The sequence below is a fragment of the Rhincodon typus genome, chromosome 2, assembly GCF_021869965.1.
Source record: "Rhincodon typus isolate 14 chromosome 2, sRhiTyp1.1, whole genome shotgun sequence".
NCBI lineage: Eukaryota > Metazoa > Chordata > Chondrichthyes > Orectolobiformes > Rhincodontidae > Rhincodon > Rhincodon typus.
Genome location: NC_063333.1, coordinates 34,333,923 through 34,354,675, shown reverse-complemented (window position 1 = coordinate 34,354,675; position 20,753 = coordinate 34,333,923). Strand labels below are relative to the sequence as shown.

Sequence of the window (20,753 nt, the reverse complement as noted above, 5' to 3'; positions counted from 1 at the left end):
GTAACAGGAATACAGAGTACTGGGCTAATGGTAAGATTCTTGGTAGTGTGGATGAGCAGAGAGATCTCGGTGTCCATGTGCATAGATCACTGAAAGTTGCCACCCAGGTTGATAGCGTTGTTAAGAAGGCGTATGGTGTATTAGGTTTTATTGGTAGAGGGATTAAGTTTTGGAGCCATGAGGTCATGTTGCAGCTGTACAAAACTCTGATGCAGCCGCACTTGGAGTATTGCGTACAGTTCTGGTCACCGCATTATAGGAAGGATGTGGAAGCATTGGAAAGGGTGCAGAGGAGATTTACCAGGATGTTGCCTGGTATGGAGGGAAGGTCTTATGAGGAAAGGCTGAGGGACTTGAGGCTGTTTTCATTAGAGAAAAGAAAGTTAAGAGGTGACTTAATAGAGACATACAAGATGATCAGAAGATTAGATAGGGTGGACAGTGAGAGCCTTTTTCCTCGGATGGTGATGGCTAGCACGAGGGGACATAGCTTTAAATTGAGGGGTGATAGATATAGGACAGATGTCAGAGGTAGGTTCTTTACTCAGAGAGTAGTAAGGGCGTGGAATGCCCTGCCTGCAACAGTAGTCGACTCTCCAACTTTAAGGGCATTTAAATGGTCATTGGATAAACATATGGATGATAATGGAATAGTGTAGGTTAGATGGGCTTCAGATTGGTTTCACAGGTCGGCGCAACATCGAGGGCCGAAGGGCCTGTACTGAGCTGTAATGTTCTATGTTCTATGTTCTCTGTTAATGTTTCAGATCTCGTGACCCATCCTCAGAACTGATGTCAGCTCGGAAAATGTTTATTTTTCAGAAGATAGGTTAGAGGGTGACGGTAAGAAATAAATAATGGAAGGAGATAGTGCCCAAGGAAGAGAAGAACAGTTGGACAGACAAAGGAGTGGATAATGATCAGAATAGAAGGGTGAATAGCTGTTAATGGGGACTGTTAGCAGTTAATAATCGGTTGTGTGTAACAGCAGACCATGTGATAACAAGAGATAGTAGGAACTGCAGATGCTGGAGAATCCGAGACAACAAGGTGCAAGGCTGGATGAACACAGCAGGCCAAGCAGCATCATAGGAGCAGAGAGGCTGACGTTTCGGGCCTAGACCCTTCATCAGAAAAGGGGGAGGGGAAGGGGGTTTTGAAATAAATAGGGAGAGAGTGGGAGGCGGATAGAAGAGGGATAGAGGAGAGGATAGGTGGAGAGGAAACAAACAGGTCGAAGGGGCGGGGATGGAGCCAGTAAAGGTGAGTGTAGGTAGGGAGTTAGGAAGGGGATAGGTCAGTCCAGGGAGGACGGACAGGTCAAGGGGGCGGGATGAGGTTGGTCGGTAGGAGATGGAGGTGCGGCTTGGGGTGGGAGGAGGGGATAGGTGGGAGGAAGAACAGGTTAGGGAGGCAGGGACGAACTGGACTGGTTTTGGGATGCGGGAGGGGGAGGGGAGATTTTGAAACTTGTGAAATCCACATTGATACCATTGGGCTGCAGGGTTCCCAAGCAGAAAGTTTCATGAGCAAGTAATAAGTATAATCGCTTAAAGCTCCAGGTACAGCAATAATACACGTACAGAGTTAGCCTAATTGGAGAGAAGGAGGAAATTGGAAAATTACAATTCACATGAAACTTTAAAAGGATTGTACTTGAAAAGAATAAAAGACAAAATTGTTCAGCACCATTGGAAAGGCTACAAAAAAAAATACAAATTTATAGACAATCTTTCTTAACCTTGAAGGGATGAGGGAAAAGAGTTGATATCAAAAACTCAAGTGAAGGAATTCCATTACAAAAATCATTGCAGTACTATCAGAGTTATGAAGAAATGTCGTAGCAGCAGGATTTGTTTAATTCTTCCATGGGATATGAACCTCAATGGCACGTCCAGCATTTATTCCTTATCTCTAAGTGCCCTAGACAAGATGGTGCTGAGCAGCATTTATACGATCATACAGTCACGCAGTACTGAAGAGGCCCTCTGGCCCATCGAGCCCGTACCAGTAAAAATACACTACTCCCTATGCTGTCAAACCTTCCCACATTAAGCCCATAGCCTTGAATGTTATGCCACTTCAAGTGTTCATTCAAGTGACTTTTAAAGTTCGCTGTCCCAAGCAGTGCATTCCAGACGCCCACTACCCTCTGCATGAAATAAATATTCCTTAAAACACCTCTAAACTTCCTCACTTTAATTTTATTATTGATGTTTTGGCTAAAGGGAACAGCTGCTTTCAATTCACCCTCTCCATGCCCTTCATAATCTTATACACCTCTGTCAAGTTCCTCCCTCAACTTTCTCTGCTCCAAAGATAGATCCTTGACTGAATCCTCAACTTCCTGACCCACAGACTGCAATCAGAATAGGCTACAGCACCTCCTCTACAGCAATCCTCAGCACTGGCGCTCCACAATGCTGCGTACTCAGGCCCTTACTATATTCCCTGTACACTCATAACTGTGTGCTCAAATTTCGTCCTAACCCCATGTACAAGTTTGCTGACAACACCACTGTTGTAGGCCGGATCTCAAACAATGATGAGACAGAATACAGGAAAGAGATTCAGCACTAGGTGACATGGTGCAAAGATAACAATCTCTCCCTCAATGCCAGCAAAACAAAAGAGCTGGTCATTGACTTCAGGAAGCAAGATGGATGGCACACCCGTGTCTACATCAATGGTGTTGAGGTGGAGATGGACAACATCGTCAAGTTCCTAGGAGTAACGATCACCAACAATCCATCCTGGTCCAGCCACATTGATGCAGTGGTCAAGAAAGCACAACAATGCCTCCACTTTCTCAGGAGGCTAAGGAAATTCAGCATTTCCGTAAAGACTCTTACCAATTTTTATAGATGCACCACAGAAAGCATTCTATTCGGATTCATCACACCTTGGTATGGCAACTGCTCTGCCCAGGACCGCAAGAAACCACAGAGAGTTGTGAAAACAGCCCAGTCCATCACACAAGCCAAACTTCTATCCATTGATTCCATCTATACTTCCCGCTGCCTCAAAAAGGCAGCCAACATAATCAAAGACCCCTGCCACCTCGGTTATAATCTTTCCCAACCTCTTCCATCAGGCAGAAGATATAAAAGCTTAATCACACTGACCAACAGATTCAAGAACAGGTTCTTCCCTGCTGTAATTACAGTTATGAATGGATGTCTCAAATTTCAAACTGAATGTTGACCTCGCTCTTTGTGCACCTTCTCTGCAGCTGTAACATTGTATTCCTTGCTCCGTTCTATTACCCTTATGCACTTTATATGATGTGATCTGCCTGTACTGCACACAAAACAAAACTTTTCACTATACCTTGGTACATGTTACAATAATAAATCAAATCAAATAACAATATGAGTTTAATCAGTCTCTCTTCATACCAGGCAACACTCTGGTGGATCTCCACTGCAACCCTCCAGTCCAATCACATCTTCGTATAGTGTGGTGACAGTACTACAGCTGTGGCCTAACTAATGTTCTATAAAGCTCCAGTATGACCTCCCTGATCTTACAATCAATGCATTACTAATAAAGGTAAGCATCCTGTGTTCCTTTTTAACTACATCATTAACCTGTCCTGCTGCCTTCAGGGATCTGTGGACAAGCACCAAAGGATTCCTCTGTTCCTCTGAGCTTCCTAATATCCTGCCATGCATTGAATACTCCCTTGTCTTGTTCCTTCTTCCTAAGTCCATCACCTCACACATTTATCAGGGTTAAATTCCATCTGCCCCTGATCTGCCCATCTAACCAACCCGTGCATATCTTCCTGTAACCTAACACTTTCTTCCTCACTATAAACCACCTTGCCAATCTTCATATGATCCATAAATTTACTTATCATCCCCCTACATTTTCTTTTATATCATGTATATATGTCATGCACAATAAGCACTGATCCCTGTGGTATGTCACTGGATATCATTCTCCATCCAGTCACAAAAGCAATCTCCTATAACCAAACTCTGTATCCTAGCTCTAAGCCAATTTTGGATCCACCTTGCCAAGTTACCTCAGAACCCATGTGCTTTTACCATTTTTATTAATCTCTCATGTGGGGTCTTGTCAAAATCCTTGCAGAAAATCCATATCTGCTGCATCAACTGTATCACTCTCATCTATATACCTCATCACCATCTCAAAATGTAGTTAAATTTGTTAGGCATGACTCCTTCTTGCAAAGCCACACAGACAATCCTTGATAAAACTTTGCCTCTCCAAGTGGAGATTAATTCTCTCCTTCAGAATTTTGTCCAATTGTTTCCCTACCACTGACATGAGATTCACTGGTCTGTAATTCCTTGGTTTACCACTACCACCCTTCTTGAAAAGTAGAACCACATTAGCTACCTTCCAGTCCTCTGGTACCTCTTCTGTGGCCAGACAGGAATTAAAAACTTGGGTCAGAATCTCTGTAATTTTCATCCCTCTCCTCTCACAACAACTCATCTGGACATGAAGATTCGTCTATTTTTAAGGCCACCAAAACCTCCAATACCTCCTCACTTCCAATGTCAATCTGCTCAAGAACTTCACAGGCCCTCTTCCTGAATGCTGTACCTTATCCTCCTCCCAAGTGAAGACAGGGGTGAAGTTTTTTTTTCCATCATTCATTCATGCAATGAGGGCGTTGCTGGCTGGGCCAGCATTTATTGCTCATCCCTAATAGCCCAGAGGGCAGTTATGAGTCAACTACATTGGTATGGGTCTGGAGTCACATGTAGGCCAGACCAGGTAAGGATGGCAGCTTCCTTCCCTAAAGGGCATTAGTGAAACAGATGGGTTTTTTTTCGGCAATCAGCAATGGATTCATGGTCATCATTAGATTCTTAATTCCAGACATTTATTCCACCATCTGCCGTGGCGTGATTCAAACCCACATCCCCAGGACATTACCTGGGTCTCTTGCTTAACATTCCAGCAATAATACCACTAGGCCATTGCCTCTCCTGAGTACTTATTTAACACCCTGCCAATGTTCTTCAATTCCTCGCACAGGATGGCCCCCTGTGTCCCTAAAGGGCCCAACGTTTTCCCTGGTTTTCTTCTTCCCCTTAATATAATCATAGAATATCTTGGGCTTTTCCCTAAGTTAACTATTGGTGCTTTTTCATGCCTCCTCATTGCTCTCCTAATTGTTTTCTTAAGTTCCCCTTGCACTTTCTATACTCCCCTTGGGTCTTTATTGATTTACTCTCTTTGCACTTGCTAAAAGCCTGCCCATCTTGCCCAGAATATTTCTATATATTCAAGTTTCTCTGGCTTGATGCTCCTACTTTTCACCCTAAAGGGAGCATGTTGGAACTGTAGTCTCCCCATTTCCTTTCGAAAACCCCTGCTGTTCTGCTGTGGACTTTCCCACAAGTCGCTGTTTCCAGTCTACAGTGTATTAAATTAAGGCAGGATCTGGCCAATCTAATCTCCCCAGTCCAAAACTATATTTTGCATACCATCTTTGAAATAATTCTTCAGAGATGGCATTCAATCACCAATCACCCTTTATTTAAAAATGCATAGCCTTTGACAATAGCATTGATTCTCAGCATTTTATGTCAACCAAGTCTTCCTGATTGGACCAGATTAACAGCCCCCTATCAGGGAGCTCATATTTTATGAGGTCCAGCTGGCTTACCTCATTACTATCACTATATCCCTCAACCTCTGAGTCCATGAACACAGGCTGATCTGATTCCTTTGAGAGCCTCTTGGGGCATTTTAACACTGGGTCAGGTTCCTCCAACTCGGAATCCGACACAAGAGGTGCGTAATGAACAAGAGCTCGTCTCTTGTGCCTGGAGTGCTTTGGTAGGCTTTCTTCTTCCTGAAGCCGAAGCATCGAGGCAGCTACTTCCGTCATGTCTATCACTGATTCAGAAGACTTGGCAACGTTTGATGGAGAGGGTAAATCAATGAACCCCTTAAGTATTTCTGAAAGCTCCAAGAGGCAGGGCAAATTTTGCTCCCACAGAATCTGTGATTTTGCAGCCTTCAAATGATCCACATGCTTATTCAGGACAGTTGTACCTACCCGAATTTTATAAGTCACTGGTCCTGATTGTACATCAATCATGCCTCTTACCCATGTGGGGCCATTTCCATGATTCTTGCACCAAACTTTGTCCCTTATAACAAACTGTCTTGGGTTCAGCAGTAGAGCTCCTGATGTCCTTTCACCACCACTCCCCCAGGTCAGGGAAGATCAGACTTAGCCTGATGTTGAGTCTTCTACCCATTAGCAATTCTGCTGGTGCTATCCCTGTAGTTGAATGTGGGATGGTCCTATAATTAAACAAGAAATGTAACAACATGGTGTCTAGTGAGGCTGTAGCTGTTTCTTCAGTCCAGCCTTCAATATTTTGACTGCTCTTACTGCCAGGTCAATAGATGATGGGTGGTGTTGAATTGCCAAATATATTGAATCCCATTTGACTTTAAGAAGTAACTAAAGTCCCCGATGGTAAACGATGGCCTATTATCTCTAACCAATACCTTGGGGGCTCCATGTGTCACAAAAGATGTGCACAATTTTCTGTCATCACTCCAGTGTCTGATGAATGGACTGTATGCAGGTCCATCCACTTTGAGTGGGCATTTATCATGGCCAAAAACATTGAACACATGAAAGACCTGCAGAATTGACAGGCAAGGTTTACCCAGCTGTTCCTCCGATGTGGGGGAGCTATTGGTGGTAATTCTTGCCCTCGTTGACACTTTGGACATTATCCCACCAACATGACTATGCCTGTGTCTAAGCCTGGTCACCAGACAAAACTCCTTGCCAAGATTTTCAGTTTGGAGATCTTTGGATGGCCCTGGTGGTTTTCAGCCAGTATTTGATGGCAACCTTTGCTCGTGACTTTCACTCTCGCTGCCCATAACAACATGCCACCCTCTACCGTAAACTAGTCTCTCCGGGTCCAAAAAAGTTTTAATTCTAGCTGTGACAGACCTTTGCTTTCCCCCATTAATACTAATTGTTTCAGTTTGGAATCCGTCTGTGTCCACAGTCCGCTATTATTAGCTGTGACTGGTATCGTGTCCAGAAAATTCTATGTCATGACCTACTCTTCCATTGGTTGTACCATGGATGGTATATCTGCTAATGCAAGGCAGCTCAATGCATCTGCATTTGCTACTTGACATTCCATACAGTGTTCTAATTTGTAATTTTAAGCACTTAATATCAGAGCTCACTGCTGAATGACGGCCAAAGCTATGGGCGGCACGGCCTTGTCCTTTTTAAGCAGACTGAGTAGGAGCTTGTGGTCCATGATTATCACAAATTTTCGCCCATTAAGATACTGGTGGAACTTTCTGACTTCAAATATGACAGCCAATCCTCCTTTTTCTATTTGAGCACATCTACACTCTGCATTAACTAAAGTCCTAGATGCATAAGCTATTAGGTGTCCCTTTCCAGTGGGCCACCTATGAGCTAATACCATCGCGATGCCTTAAGCAGAGGCATTCCACACCAATATCAGATCTTTCTTGGGATCATAGTGTGCCAATACATTAGAGGATGATAGTTGTTTCTTTACTTCATTGAAAGCTAGGGCATGTCTATGAGACCATTTCCAAGGTTGACCCCTTTTTAGAAGTTGATGTAATGGTGCCAGGATGGATACCAGGTTGTGTATGAACTTTCCGTAATAATTTACCCAACCTAGAAATGACATAAGCTCCTGGGCAGACGTGGTGGCCAGAGCATCTTTGATTGCTTTCACTTTATATTCCAATGGATGTAATCGATCTTGTTGACCTTGTAGCCAAGTAAGTCACTTGGGGGCCTGGAACAGACATTTTTTCCTTGTTAGATGTATGCCTGCTTTGGAAAAATGCCTTAGGATTATATCCATGTTCTGTAAGTGTTCCTTTTTAGTGTTCCCTGTTATCAAGATATCATACAGGTAAATGGCGACCTGAGGTAGACCTTGCAAATGTTCTCCATCGTACACTGGAAAATTGATGTTTGTTTAAGCCCGCACAAAGGTGGACTGACCCATTGGGCTTCAAAATTAGCATGACTAGTATTGCCCATTCGTAAATTGGACTGGTTTGATGGGCATCCACTTCCTATAAACAAAAGGGGTGACCATGGGCATCCACATGGGCCCAAGCTATGCATGCCTCTTTGTAGGATTCGTGGAACAGTCCCTCTTCAACAACTATACCAGCACCATTCCTCACCTCTTCCTCTGCTACATTGATGACTGTATTGTTGCTGCCTTGTGTTCCTGCACTTTCCAACACCTTCCATTGCACCCTCAAATTCACCTGGGCCATTTCTGACACCTCCCTCCCCTTCCTAGACCTCTCTGTCTCCATCTCCGGTAACTGACTCACCACTGACATCCATTTCAAACCCACTGATTCCCATAATTACCTTGACTATACCTCCTCTCACCCACCCTCCTGTAAAAATACTATCTCATACTCACAATTCTTCCACTTCTGCCGCATCTGCTTCCAGGATGAGGTGTTCTACTCGAGGACTTCCCAGACATCCTCCTATTTTAGGGACTGTAGTTTCGCCTCCTCTGTTATTAATGATGCCCTCAACCGCATCTTGCCCATTTCCTGTGCTTCTGCCCTCAAACCCTCTCCCTCCAACAACAATAAAGATAGAGTCCCCTTAGTCCTCACATACTCCCACACCAACCTCTGAATACAAAGCATCATCCTCCAACATTTCCGCCACCTACAATCAGACTCTACCACCAAAAAGATATTTCCCTCCCTAACCCGTCTGCTTTCTGCAGGGACCATTCACTCCGTGACTCCCTCATCAGGTCTACACTCCCCACCAACCTCTCCACCATACCCAGTACCTTTCCCTGCAACCATAGGAGGTCTACACCTGCCCCTACACCTTCCCTCTCACCTCAGTCCCAGGACCCAAACAAACCTTCCAAACCTGCAGAGATTCACCTGTACTTCATCTAATCTCATCTACTGTATCCATTGCTCCTAATGTAGTCTATATCGGGGAGACCAAACACAGACTTGGGGACCGGTTCGTGAAGCACCTGAGGTCTGCACGCACCAACTAACCTGACTTTCCAGCTATCATCCACTTTAACTCCACCTCCCCCTCTCCTGGTGACATGTCCATCCTTGGCCTCCTCCACTGTCTGAGTGAGGCCAAACATAAACTGGAGGAACAAAATCTGATATTCTGCCTTGGGAGTTTACAGCCCAATGGCCTGAATATTGACTTCACCAGCTTCAAGATCTCTCCTCCCCCAACCTGTCCATCATCCTATTCACCTCTCTGCTCCACCTTTCCCATTGACCAACTACAATAACCCCTGATCTGATAGATCCATCTATCTCCATCCCACTTACCCTAACCCCCAGCCCCACCTCTCTTCCTCTATTTATTTCTGGGCACCCCTCCCCCTCCCCAATCCCAACAAAAGGTTTCGGCCCGAAATGTTGACTTCCTTGCTCCTCAGATGCTGTTTGACCTGCTGTGCTTTTCCAGCTCCACATTTAATGACTCTAGTTTCCAGCATCTGCAGTCCTTACTGTCTCTCCTTCAGGATTTTATATGTTTCAATCAAGTCACCTGTTACTCTTCTAAACTTCAGTGGGACAGCCTGGCCTATCTAATCTTCCTTATAACATAACCTGCCCATTCCATGTATTAGTCTGGTAAAGACCATAAGAAATAGCAACAAGAGTAGACCATTCTGCCCCTCAAGCCTGCTCCGCCATTCAGAAGGATCATGGTTAATTTATCATTCCATACCCATTCTTTAATGCATCTTCTCTGTAAGCATTGATTCCCCCACTGATCAAGAATCTATCTATTTCAGCCTTAAACATGCAAACGGATTCTGCCCCCACAGCTCTCTGCAGCAAGGAGTTCAAAGGGTTACAATACCCTGGAGAAGAAATTCCTCCTAATCTCTGTCTTAAATTGGTGCCCCTTACCCTGAGACTATATCCTCTGATCCTAGTCTCTCCATTAAGGGGTAACATCCTCTCAGCATTTATCCTGTCAAGGTCCTTAAGAATCCCATATGCTTCAATGAGATCTCCTCTCACCCTTTTAAACTCCAATGAGTAGAATCCCAATCTGTGTAGTCTTTGCTCACAAGACCTTCCCTCCATACCAAGGATCATCCCAGTGAGCCTTCTCTGAACTTCCACCAACACATTTACATCCTCTCTTAAATAAGGTGAGCAGTCTATCAATGCCTTGCAAAATTAAAGCACAGCCACCCTACTTATGAATTCAGTTTCCCTATGATAAATATTAACAATCTATCAGCTTTCCTTGTTACTTTCTGTACATAAAAACAAATCTTTTGCAGTTCAGGCACAAGAACATCTACAATCCCCTGCATCTCAGAACTGCAGATTTCTCACCATTAGATAATGATAAATCAGATAATAATTCTTCCTGCAAAATGGACAATTACACATTTTCCCATACTACACGACACTTGCCATATCTTTGCCAACTCAGTATCTTTTTGTAACCTCCTTGTCATCTGGAGTTTATTATTTTATTATTAGTATTTTAGAAGAAGAGAGTTCACGAGAGTTTAGAAGAATGAGGAGTGAATCTCATAGAAACCTATACATTTCAAACAAGACTAGACCAGGTAAATACAGGAAGGATGTTCCCAATGACTGGGAGTCCAGAAGCAATGATCACAATCTTAGGATACAGGGGAGTCCATTTAAGATTGAGATAAGGAGAAATTTCTTCTCAGAGAGAGAGGTGAGCCTATGGAATTCTTTGCCACAGAAAGCAGTTAAGGCCAAAATATTGAATCAAGAAGGAGTTAAATATCATTCTTAGGGCTAAAGAGATCAAAGGGTATCAGGAGAAACAAGAACAGGGTACTAGGTTGGATGATCAACCAGGAGCAAACTGAAGGGCAGAACAGGCTCAAAAGGCCAAATCATAGAGTTTCTACAGTGTGGAAGCAGGCCATTCAGCCAATTGAGTCCACACCAACTGTCTGAAGAGCATCCAACTCAGACCCACACCCTACCCTATCCCTGCATTTCTCATGGCTAACCCACCCAGTCTATACATCCCTGGACACCATGGGCAATTTAGCACCCATAGAAAACCCATGCAGACATAGGAGAATGTGCAAACTCCACCCAGGTAGTCACCCAAGGCTGGAATTGAGCCTGGGTCCCCGCTGCTGTGAGGCAGCAGTACTAACCACAGAGCCACTGTGTAATCCTAACAGATTATTCCTGCTCCTATTTTCTACGTTTCCATGTTTCGTTGTAACTTATTTTTCTCCCCACCTTCATTTCATTGGCAAATTTTGCAACCATTCTTTCTGTCTCTTCATAGAACATAGAACAGTACAGCACAGGAACAAGCACTTCAATCCATCATGACTGCGTGAACAACGATGCCATTCTAAACTAATATCATCTGCTTGCACACGGTCCATATCCATGCATTCCCTGCCTGTTCATGTGTCTGCTTAAATGCCTCTTAAATTTTGCTATTGTATCTGCTTCTACCATCTCCCCTGGCAGCTACCACACTGTGTGTGAAATACTCGCCTCGCACATCTCCTTTAAATTTTCCCACTCTCACTTTAATCCTATGCCCCTTATGTTGACATTTCCCCCCTGGAAAAGGACTCCGACTATCCACCCCATCCATGCCTCTCTTGACTTTGTATCATTCTTACAAGTCACCCCTCTGCCTCTGATACTCCAGTGAAGACAATGAAAGTTTGTCCAAACTCTCCTTATAGATAATACATTCCAATCCCGGAAACATCCCAGTAAACCGCTTTTGCACTCTCCCCATAGCCTCAACAGAGACATTCTTCTTCTCGTGTGGTGACCAGCACAGTGCACAAATACTCCAAGTATGGCCGAACTAAATTTTTACACAGCTGCAACATGATTTGCCAACTTTTATGCTCAATGTCCTAACTGATAAAGGCAAACATGCCATATGCTTTCTTTACCACCTTATCCACTTGTGTCGCCACTTTCATAGAACTATGAACTTGCACTCCAAGATCCCTCCATATATCGATGCTTCTAAGGATCTTGCCATTTACTGCATACTTTCCTCTTGCATTTGACCTCCCAAAATGCTTTGTTTGAATTAAACTCCATCTTCCATTTCTCCTCCCAACTCTCCAACTGATCTATAACATGATGTATCCTTTGCCAACCTTACTCACTTTCGACAACTCCAACAATTTTCATGCTGTCTGCAAATTTACTAATCAGAGTACCTCCATTTGCATCCAAGCCATTTATAATGTATTTTACAAACAACAGAGGTCCCAGCACTAATTCTTGCGTAACACTACTGGTCAGAGACCTCCAAGTCAGAAAATCACTCCTGCGCAGCTACTCTCTGTCCTTTAAGGCCAAGCCAATTTTGTATCCAATTTACTAACTCACTGTGGATCCCATGTGACTTAATCTTCTAGATTAAGGCTGACGCCTTTATTCGAACGGTTTTGGCGTGAGGAGGCTGAACAGGGGTACAGGTAAGCGCAAGTAAGGGCTCTTTAGCTCTACTTTCTTTCTGCCTAGACTGAAGGCAGTAGGGATGGCAGTTAGGGTAGAGGCATGCTGCTCTTTCAGGATGTAGGAGATCAGGGAGGCTTCCTGTGTCCCTGGTGGCTACACCTGTGAAAAGTGCACCCGGCTGCAGCTCTTGACAGACCACATTAGGGAACTGGAGCTGGAGCTGGATGCGCTCATCTGGGGTGCAGGGAACATCATTGGTAAGAGCTATAGTGAAGTGGTCACTCCCAAGGTCCAGGCTGCAGGTAGCTGGGTGACCACCAGAAGAGGTAAAGGGGGAAGGCAGATAGTGCAGGGTTCCCCTGTGGGCATTCCCCTCAATAACAGGTATACCACTTTGGATACTGTTGGGGGGGGATGACCTTTCAGGGGCTAGCAGCAGCAGTCAGGTCAGTGGCACTGTGACCGGCTCTGAGGCTCAGAGGGAAAGGGTGCAGTCAGACAGAGCAATACTGACAGGAGACTCAATTGTGAGGGGGACAGACAGGAGGGTGTGTTGTCTCACGGGTGCCAGGGTAAAGGATGTCTCTGAGCGGTTACAGAACATTCTGAAGGGGGAGGGTGAACAGCCAGAGGACATTGTGTACATCAGTATAAATGGCATTGGTAGACAAAGGGATGAGGTCCTGCAAAATGAATATAGGGATTTAGGTAAGAAGTTAAAAAGCAGGGCTTCAAGGGTAGCGATCTCCAGATTACTCTCAGTGCCACGCGCCAATGAGGATAGAAATAGAAAGATAGGCCAGATGAATGCGTGGCTGAGGAGCTGGTGTACAGGGCAGGGTTTTCAGTTCTTGGATCATTGGGATCTCTTCTTGGGTACAGGTGACCTGAACAAGAGGGATGGGTTGCACTTGAACCGGAGGGGGTCGAATATCCTCGTGGTGAGATTTGCTAGTGTTATATAGTGTTATATAACTAGTTTGACAGGGGGGTGGGACTCTGAATAAGAGAGAGGCCATCAAGAAGTCAGGGGAAAAAACATTAGCCATTTGAGAGCAAGTTTACTATTCAGGATAGCCAGGGGCATAGTAAAGGGATGGAAAAGACTTCTGGTTTAAAGTGCATTTATTTCAAAACACAAGGCCTGACTGGTAAGGCAGATGAGCTCAGAGCAAGGATTGGCTCTGGAGACAGGGATATTATAGCCAAAACAGAAACATGGCTGAGAGAAAGGCAGGATTAGAAGCTCAATGTTCCAGCATACAGAAGCTACAGGCGTGGCAGAAGTACGAGTAAGCGAAGAGTGGGAGTTGCCCTTTTGATAAGGGAGGACGTAACAACAGTGCTTAGACAGGATATTCTTAAGGGGTCATCAAATGAGACCATAGGTTTAGAACTTAGAAACAAGAAGGGGATGGTCACTCTGTTGGGACTGTACTATACACCCCCAAACAGCCTGCGGGCACTAGAGGAGCAGATCCGTAGAGAGATTGCAGATACCTGTAGGAATCACACAGTAGTATTGATTGGAGATTTTGATTTCCCCTGTATTGGCTGAGCCACCCAGAATGTAAAAGGCCTGGACAGAGTGGAATTTGTCAAATGTGTCCAAGAATATTTCCTAAATCAATATATAGACGTCCCTACTTGGGAGGGTGCAATGCTGGACCTCCCCTTAGGAAATGAGGTCAGGAAAGTGGCTGAAGCGTCAGTCGGAGAGCACTTTGGGTCCAGTGACCATAACTCTCCTAGTTTTAACATAGTTATGGAAAAAGATATGACAAGTTCACAGGTTAAGATGCTAAACTGGAGCAGGGCCTATTTTGGGGCCATTAGGCAGGATCTAGCAGCAGTCGATTGGGTGTGTCTGTTAGAAGGAAAAGGAATGACTTGTAAATGGAAGGCTTTTAAAAGTGTGATATCAAGCATCTGTCCCTGTTAGGATGAAGGGAAAAACTGGCAGGTTTAGGGATCCTTGGCTGACGAGGATTTTGAGGCTCTGGTCAGGATAAAGAAGAAGGCATACAAACGGTTTAACCTATCGGGCTCAAGTGAATCCATAGATGACTATAAAAAGTGTAGGAGCGCACTCAAAAGGGAAATTGGAAGAGTAAATCGATGGTCCAAGATGGATTTGGCAGATAAGGTTAAAGATAATCCCAAGAGGTTCTTTGGTTTATATAGAGTAAAAGGGTGACTAGGGAGAGAATAGGTCCCCTTAAAGATCAGCATGGCCCTCTATGTGTGGAGCCACAAGAGATGGGGGATACTTTTAATGAGTATTTCTCCTCAGTGTTTACTGAGGAGATAATCATGGATGCTAAGGAAATAAGGGAAACAAGTGGGGGTGTTTTAAATGTATACATGTTACCAGAGAGGTGGTGTTTACAGCTTTAGATTGCATTAAGGTGGATATATCCCCTGGGCCTGATCAAATCCATCCTCGGACATTGTGGGAGGCTAGGGAAGAAATTGCAGAGGCCTTGCAGAGATTTGTGCTTCATCTTTAGCCGTTGGTGAAGTTCCAGAAGACTTGAGGGTAGCCAACGTTGTTCCATTGTTTAAGAAAGGTAGCAAAGACAAGCCAGGGAACTACAGGCCAGTGAGCCTGACATCAGTGGTAGGCAAGAGGGACAGGATCAACCAACATTTGGATAGTCAAGGTCTGGTTAGGGAATGTCAGCATGGATTTGTGCGCAGGAAGTCATGTCGAACAAATCTTATGGAGTTTTTTGAAGAGGTAACCAAGAGGATAGATGAGGGTAGGGCAGTGGATGTTTTCTATATGGACTTTAGTAAGGCCTTTGACAAGGTCCTGCACAGCAGGCTCATCATAAAGGTTAGGTTGCATGGGATCCAGGGAGAGCTAGCTAACTGGATTCAAAATTGGCTCGATGGTAGGAAGCAGAGGATGATTGTTGAAGGTTGTTTCTTGGACTGGAGGCCTGTGACTAGTGGTGCACAACAGGGGTCAGTGCTGGGACTTTTGTTATTTGTTATTTACAAAAATTATCTAGATGTGAATATACATGGCATGATTAGTAAGTTTGCGGATGATACAAAATTAGGAAGTATTGTTGATAGTGAGAAAGGTTATCAAAAATTACAGAGGGATCTTGATCAGATGGGGAAGTGGGCTGAGGATTAGCAAATGCAATTCAATACAAATAAGTGTGAGGTGTTGCACTTTGGAAAGTCAAAGCAAGGTAGGACTTATACAATAAATGGTAAGGTCCTGAGGAGTGTTGTGGAACACAGAGACCTGGGAGTACAAGTACATTGTTTGTTGAAAGCAGCGTCACAGGTGGACAGGGTGGTGAAGAAGGCATTTAGCATGCTGGCCTTCATCGGTCGAGGCATTGAATATGAGGGTTGGCACGCTATGTTGCAGTTGTATAAGTCATTGGTGAGGCCACACTTGGAGTATTGTGTACAATTCTGGTCACCATGTTATAGGAAAGACATAGTTAAATTGGAAACTGTGTAAAGAAAATTTACGAGGATGTTGCCAGAACTAGTAGGCCTGATTTATAGGGAGAGGTTGGCCAGGATAGGATTTTATTCCTTGGAACGTAGGAAAATGAGGGGTGACCTTATTGAGGTGTATAAAATCATGAGGGGCACAGATAGGACGAATGCATATAGTCTTTTTCCCAGGAATGGGGATTTGAAAACTAGAGGACATAGGTTTAAGGTGAGAGGGGAAAGATTTAGGAAGGACCTGAGGGATAATTTCTTATTGCAGAAAGTGGTACATATATGGAACAGGCTGCCAGAGAAAGTGGTTGAGGCAGGTACAATACCAACATTTAAAAAACATTTAGATAGGTACATGAATGGGGAGGGTTTAGAGGGATATGGACCAAATACTGACAATTGGAACTAGCTGAGTGGGCACTATGGTCAGCATGGACCAGTTTGGGTCGAACGGCCTATTTCTATGCTGTATTACTCTATGACTCCATAACCAGCCTACCGTGAGGAACATTGAAAAAATGCTTTAGAAAAGTCCTTGTAGACTACATCCACCAATAACCCTCATCAATCATCTTCAGCACTTCCTCAAAAACCTCAAATTTATGAAACAAGACCTTACAAAGCCATGCTGACTATCGCTAATAAGTCTATTCTTTTCCAAATGCAAGTAAATCCTGTCCCTAAATATCTTCTCCAATAATTTCCTGAGCATTGATGTAAGGCTCACCAGTCTGTAATTTCCTTGATTATCCCTGTTGCCCTTCTTAAACAAAGGAACAACACTGGTTATTCTCCAGACTGGTGGGATCCCATCTATGGTTAAAGAGGATACAAAGATCCCGATCAAGGCCTCAGCAATCTTATCCCTTGCCCCCTTCAGTAATCAGGGATAGGTCCCTTTAGGCACTGGGGTCTTTCCTACCTTAATGTTTCTCAAGGCACCCAATGCCACGTCCTTCTTAATATTGACATGCCCGAGAATATCAACATGCCCCTCCCTAATCTTATCATCATCCACGTCCTTCTTCTTGGCGAATACCATGCGAAGTTTTCATAAGGACCTCACCCACTTCCTCAGGCTCCATATTTAAGGTGCCCCCTTTGTCCTTGAGTGGACTTACCCTTCTTATATATAAAATGTCTGGGATTCTCCTTAATCTTAGTTGCCAAGGACATTTCATGGTCCCTTTCAGCCCTCCTAATTCCTTGTTTAAGTTCTTTCCTGCTTCCTTTATATTCCTCAAGGGCAATCTCTGATTTCAGTTCCCTAAATCTCGCATATGCCTCCTTATACCTTTTGACTAAACTTGCAAGATCTTTTATCTTCTAGAGTTCCCAAATTTTGTCATATTTATTTTTTATCCTCACGACAACACGTTGGTTCTGAACTTTGATCAACTGCCTTGAAAAGACTCCTTCATGTCACATTTGGATTTACCCTCAAACAGCTGCCCCCAATCTAATTTTTCCAGTTCCTGCCTAATAGTGTTATAATTAGCCTTTCCCCAATTTAGCACTTTCACCCAAGGACCAGTCTTATCCTTATACATAACTTTTTAAACTTACAGAATTATGATCATTGTTCCCAAAATGCTACCTCACTGAAAATCTGATCACCTGGCCTGGCTCTTTACCAATATAAGGTCTGGTACAACTTCATCACTAATTCAACTATCTACAGATAACAAGGTGTAGAGCTGAATGAACACAGCAGGCCAAGCAGCATCAGAGGAGCAGGAAAGCTGATGTTTCAGGTCTAGATTCTTCTTCAGAAGACTCCTACGGCCACTGGGCATCAGAGTAGCACACTAATCCACATCAACCCTATGACAATTGCTCACCCGAACCAAAGATCCACTACCCACTATGGACAGGACCAATGTCGTATACAAGGTTCCCTGCAGAGACTGTGACAAACACTACATCGGACAAACAGGAAGGAAATTAACAAGGGTACATGAACACCAATTGGCTACAAAAAGACACGGCCAATACTCACTCATCTCTGTCCACATGGATAAGGAGAACCACCAATTCGACTGGGACAACACCAAGATCCTGGGACAAGCAAAGCAGAGACAGGCATGGGAGTTCCTAGGAGCCTGGTACTCCATGACGAAAGCCATCAACAAACACATAGAACTCGACCCCATATACACTCCATTGCGAAGGAAAACTGGGAGTGAGGTAATCCAGCTCAACGAACTCCAGAGATTAAAAACCAGGCAGGAAAACACAACGGCGCTTCATCGGAGGCTTCACTGATGATGTTACCCAGCAGGGTAATGAAACGTCTGCGGAACAACAAACCAGCTCGGCGAGCCAACCAACCACAACATCCACAATCCGAGCTATGAAACTACTCCAAAACCTTAAATACCAGATCTAGTATAGACAACTATAATAAAATCAAAATACAGCAGATGCTTGAGATATGAAAGAAAACCAAAAAATGCTGGAGAATCTCAGCAAATTTGGCAGCAACTGTTTATAGAGTAGCAGAGTTAATATATTCAGTCTGATATGCAACGACCTACTGGTACTATCACTAAACAGTTAATCCAGAGACCTAGGCCACATTCTGGGGACCCACATTCAGATCCCATTATGGCAGGTGGTGGAATTTGAATTCAATAAAAATCTGCATTAAAGAGTCTAATGATAATCTTGAAACCATTGTCGATTGTTGGTAAAAACTCATCTGGTTCACTAATGTCCTTTAAGGAAGGAAACTATTACCCTGATCTGGCCTACATCTGACTCAAGACCCAAAGCAAAGTGGTTGACTCTCAACTGTCTTTTTGGCAACTAGAGATGGACAATAAATGCTGGCTCAGCCAGCAATGCCCACACCACATCAACGAATGAAAAAGAATGACTTCTTTGGAATGAAAAGAGGCTGGAAAATGGAGAGAAATTGACAGAGGGGGAGGAAGAATGAACAGAACAGATGTTAAGGGTGCTTAAGCCAAAAGAGAAAGCGAGTGCTCATTGTGGTAAAGGATTGATAGAGATGTCAAATAGGTGAAATTGATCAATGTGAAAAGGAGAAATTGGGTTTGCTCTGCTGAGAGCAAAACCAACAAGAAACAAAGAAGACACAGCTAGAAGAAAGGGGTAGGGGTGGGCTGGTATTTTAATCAAACAGGAGGACAGAGACCATGCCGAAAAGTTGTTGAACCAATGTTAAATCCTCGAAGCTGTAAAGTACCTAAGTGAAAAATGAGGTGCTGTTCCTCCTTGTGTCAAGGATCATTTGAACACTGCAGCAGTCTGAAAATGGATATATTAGCAAGAGAGCAAAATGATATATTGAAATGGCAAATAACATGAAGGTCAGGTTCATTTTTACGAAGAGTGCAGGCATTCCACAAATAGAAGCACAGCCTGCTGTCTTGATCCAAAGCATGCTGTCCTAAAAAACTATCCTGAAAATACTTATTGAATTCCTCAGCAAGGCACCCTTTCTCCGCCTGGCTTTTCCAGTTGATACGTAGATTAAAGTCTCCCATGTTTATCTTTCTGGCAACCACTCATTATTTCTTCCTTTATAGCCCACTCTATTGTATGGTTACTGTTAGAGTCTGTGCACCACTCCCACAGGGAAGTCTTGTCTTTATCACTTCTTATTTCTGTCTACACTATTTCCACATCTTAGTTTCCAGAACTTAGGTCAACTGTCAATAGTGCTAATACAGTACTATACCTCCACCTATTTCTACATTCCTGTCATTCCTAAATATATGGGACCATACAATATTCAAGTCTTAATGCATGTCATTCTGCAACCATAACTCTGTAATGGCTATCTGATCATAATTACTACTTTCTATTTTCACTGTTGGTTCATCTATTTTCTTTGGTTGCTACATGCATCAAATGCAGAATCTTTAGTTATTATCCTTTTACTCTTTTTGTAAGTTCTAGCCTTATGTGTTAGTTCATGTTTAAGACTCATACTCTCTACTCCTTCCTATAATAGTTTGTTTATAATTTCAGTAATAATACCTTCTCTTTGGCCGTATCTCTACTCTTTGATTTACCACATACTCCCAAATTTGATAGCTTGCTCTCTCTATTTCATTTAAAATCCTTTCTACTTCCCTAATTATGTAGTTGGTAAGAATACCAGCCCCAGCACAGACCGAGTTGAGATTGTCCCATCTGTACAGATCCCACTTTCCCAAGTATGGGTGACATTATCCACAAACTGGAAACCACTTCTCACACACCAGCCTTGAACCATGCATTCATATGTCTAATATGATTCACTTTACATCAATTTGCACGTGGCTCAGGTTATAATGCAGAGATTATGACCTGTGAGTTTCTGTTTCTCAGTATGGTATCTAGCTCCCCATACTGACAATGTAGAACCTCCTTCTTTGTCTGCTATGTTGTCACCTACATGGGCCGCAATGAGTGGGTCCTCACTCTCCCACTGCAAGTTCCTCTCCAACCTGAGAAGATGTCCAAAACTTCAGTTCCAGACAGGCAACACAGCCACTCTGCTGCAGAGAACAATGTTAATCCCCTTCAATATACAATCCACTACTGCCACTAAATTCCTTCTTAGTCGCACATCTTAAGTGCTTCCTAGTTCATTCATTTTGCAGGCCTCACTCTCATCCAGAAATGCTGAAAGATCCTCAAACCTGTTGGACAATTGCGAAGACTAAAGAAGAGTCATTCTGGATTCAAATAATTAACTCTGTTTCACCTCCACAGATGCTGCCAGACTTGCTGGGTTTCTCCAGCATTCTCCGTGTTTGTTT

General features: G+C 43.6%; 2 protein-coding genes across 2 annotated transcripts in view; both read right to left on the bottom strand.

Moving 5' to 3' along the window:
- Positions 1-5,875, bottom strand: part of odad2 (outer dynein arm docking complex subunit 2) — a 152,125-nt gene extending 146,250 nt beyond the window's left edge. The window contains exon 1 of the mRNA XM_048606859.1: positions 5,651-5,875. Coding sequence (XP_048462816.1) covers positions 5,651-5,875 — 225 coding nt within the window. The remainder of the gene's footprint in view (positions 1-5,650) is intronic.
- Positions 5,876-20,563: 14,688 nt separating this feature from the next.
- Positions 20,564-20,753, bottom strand: part of LOC109917023 (outer dynein arm-docking complex subunit 2-like) — a 102,624-nt gene continuing 102,434 nt past the window's right edge. Inside the window, exon 8 of the mRNA XM_020516789.2 lies at positions 20,564-20,633. Coding sequence (XP_020372378.1) covers positions 20,564-20,633 — 70 coding nt within the window. The remainder of the gene's footprint in view (positions 20,634-20,753) is intronic.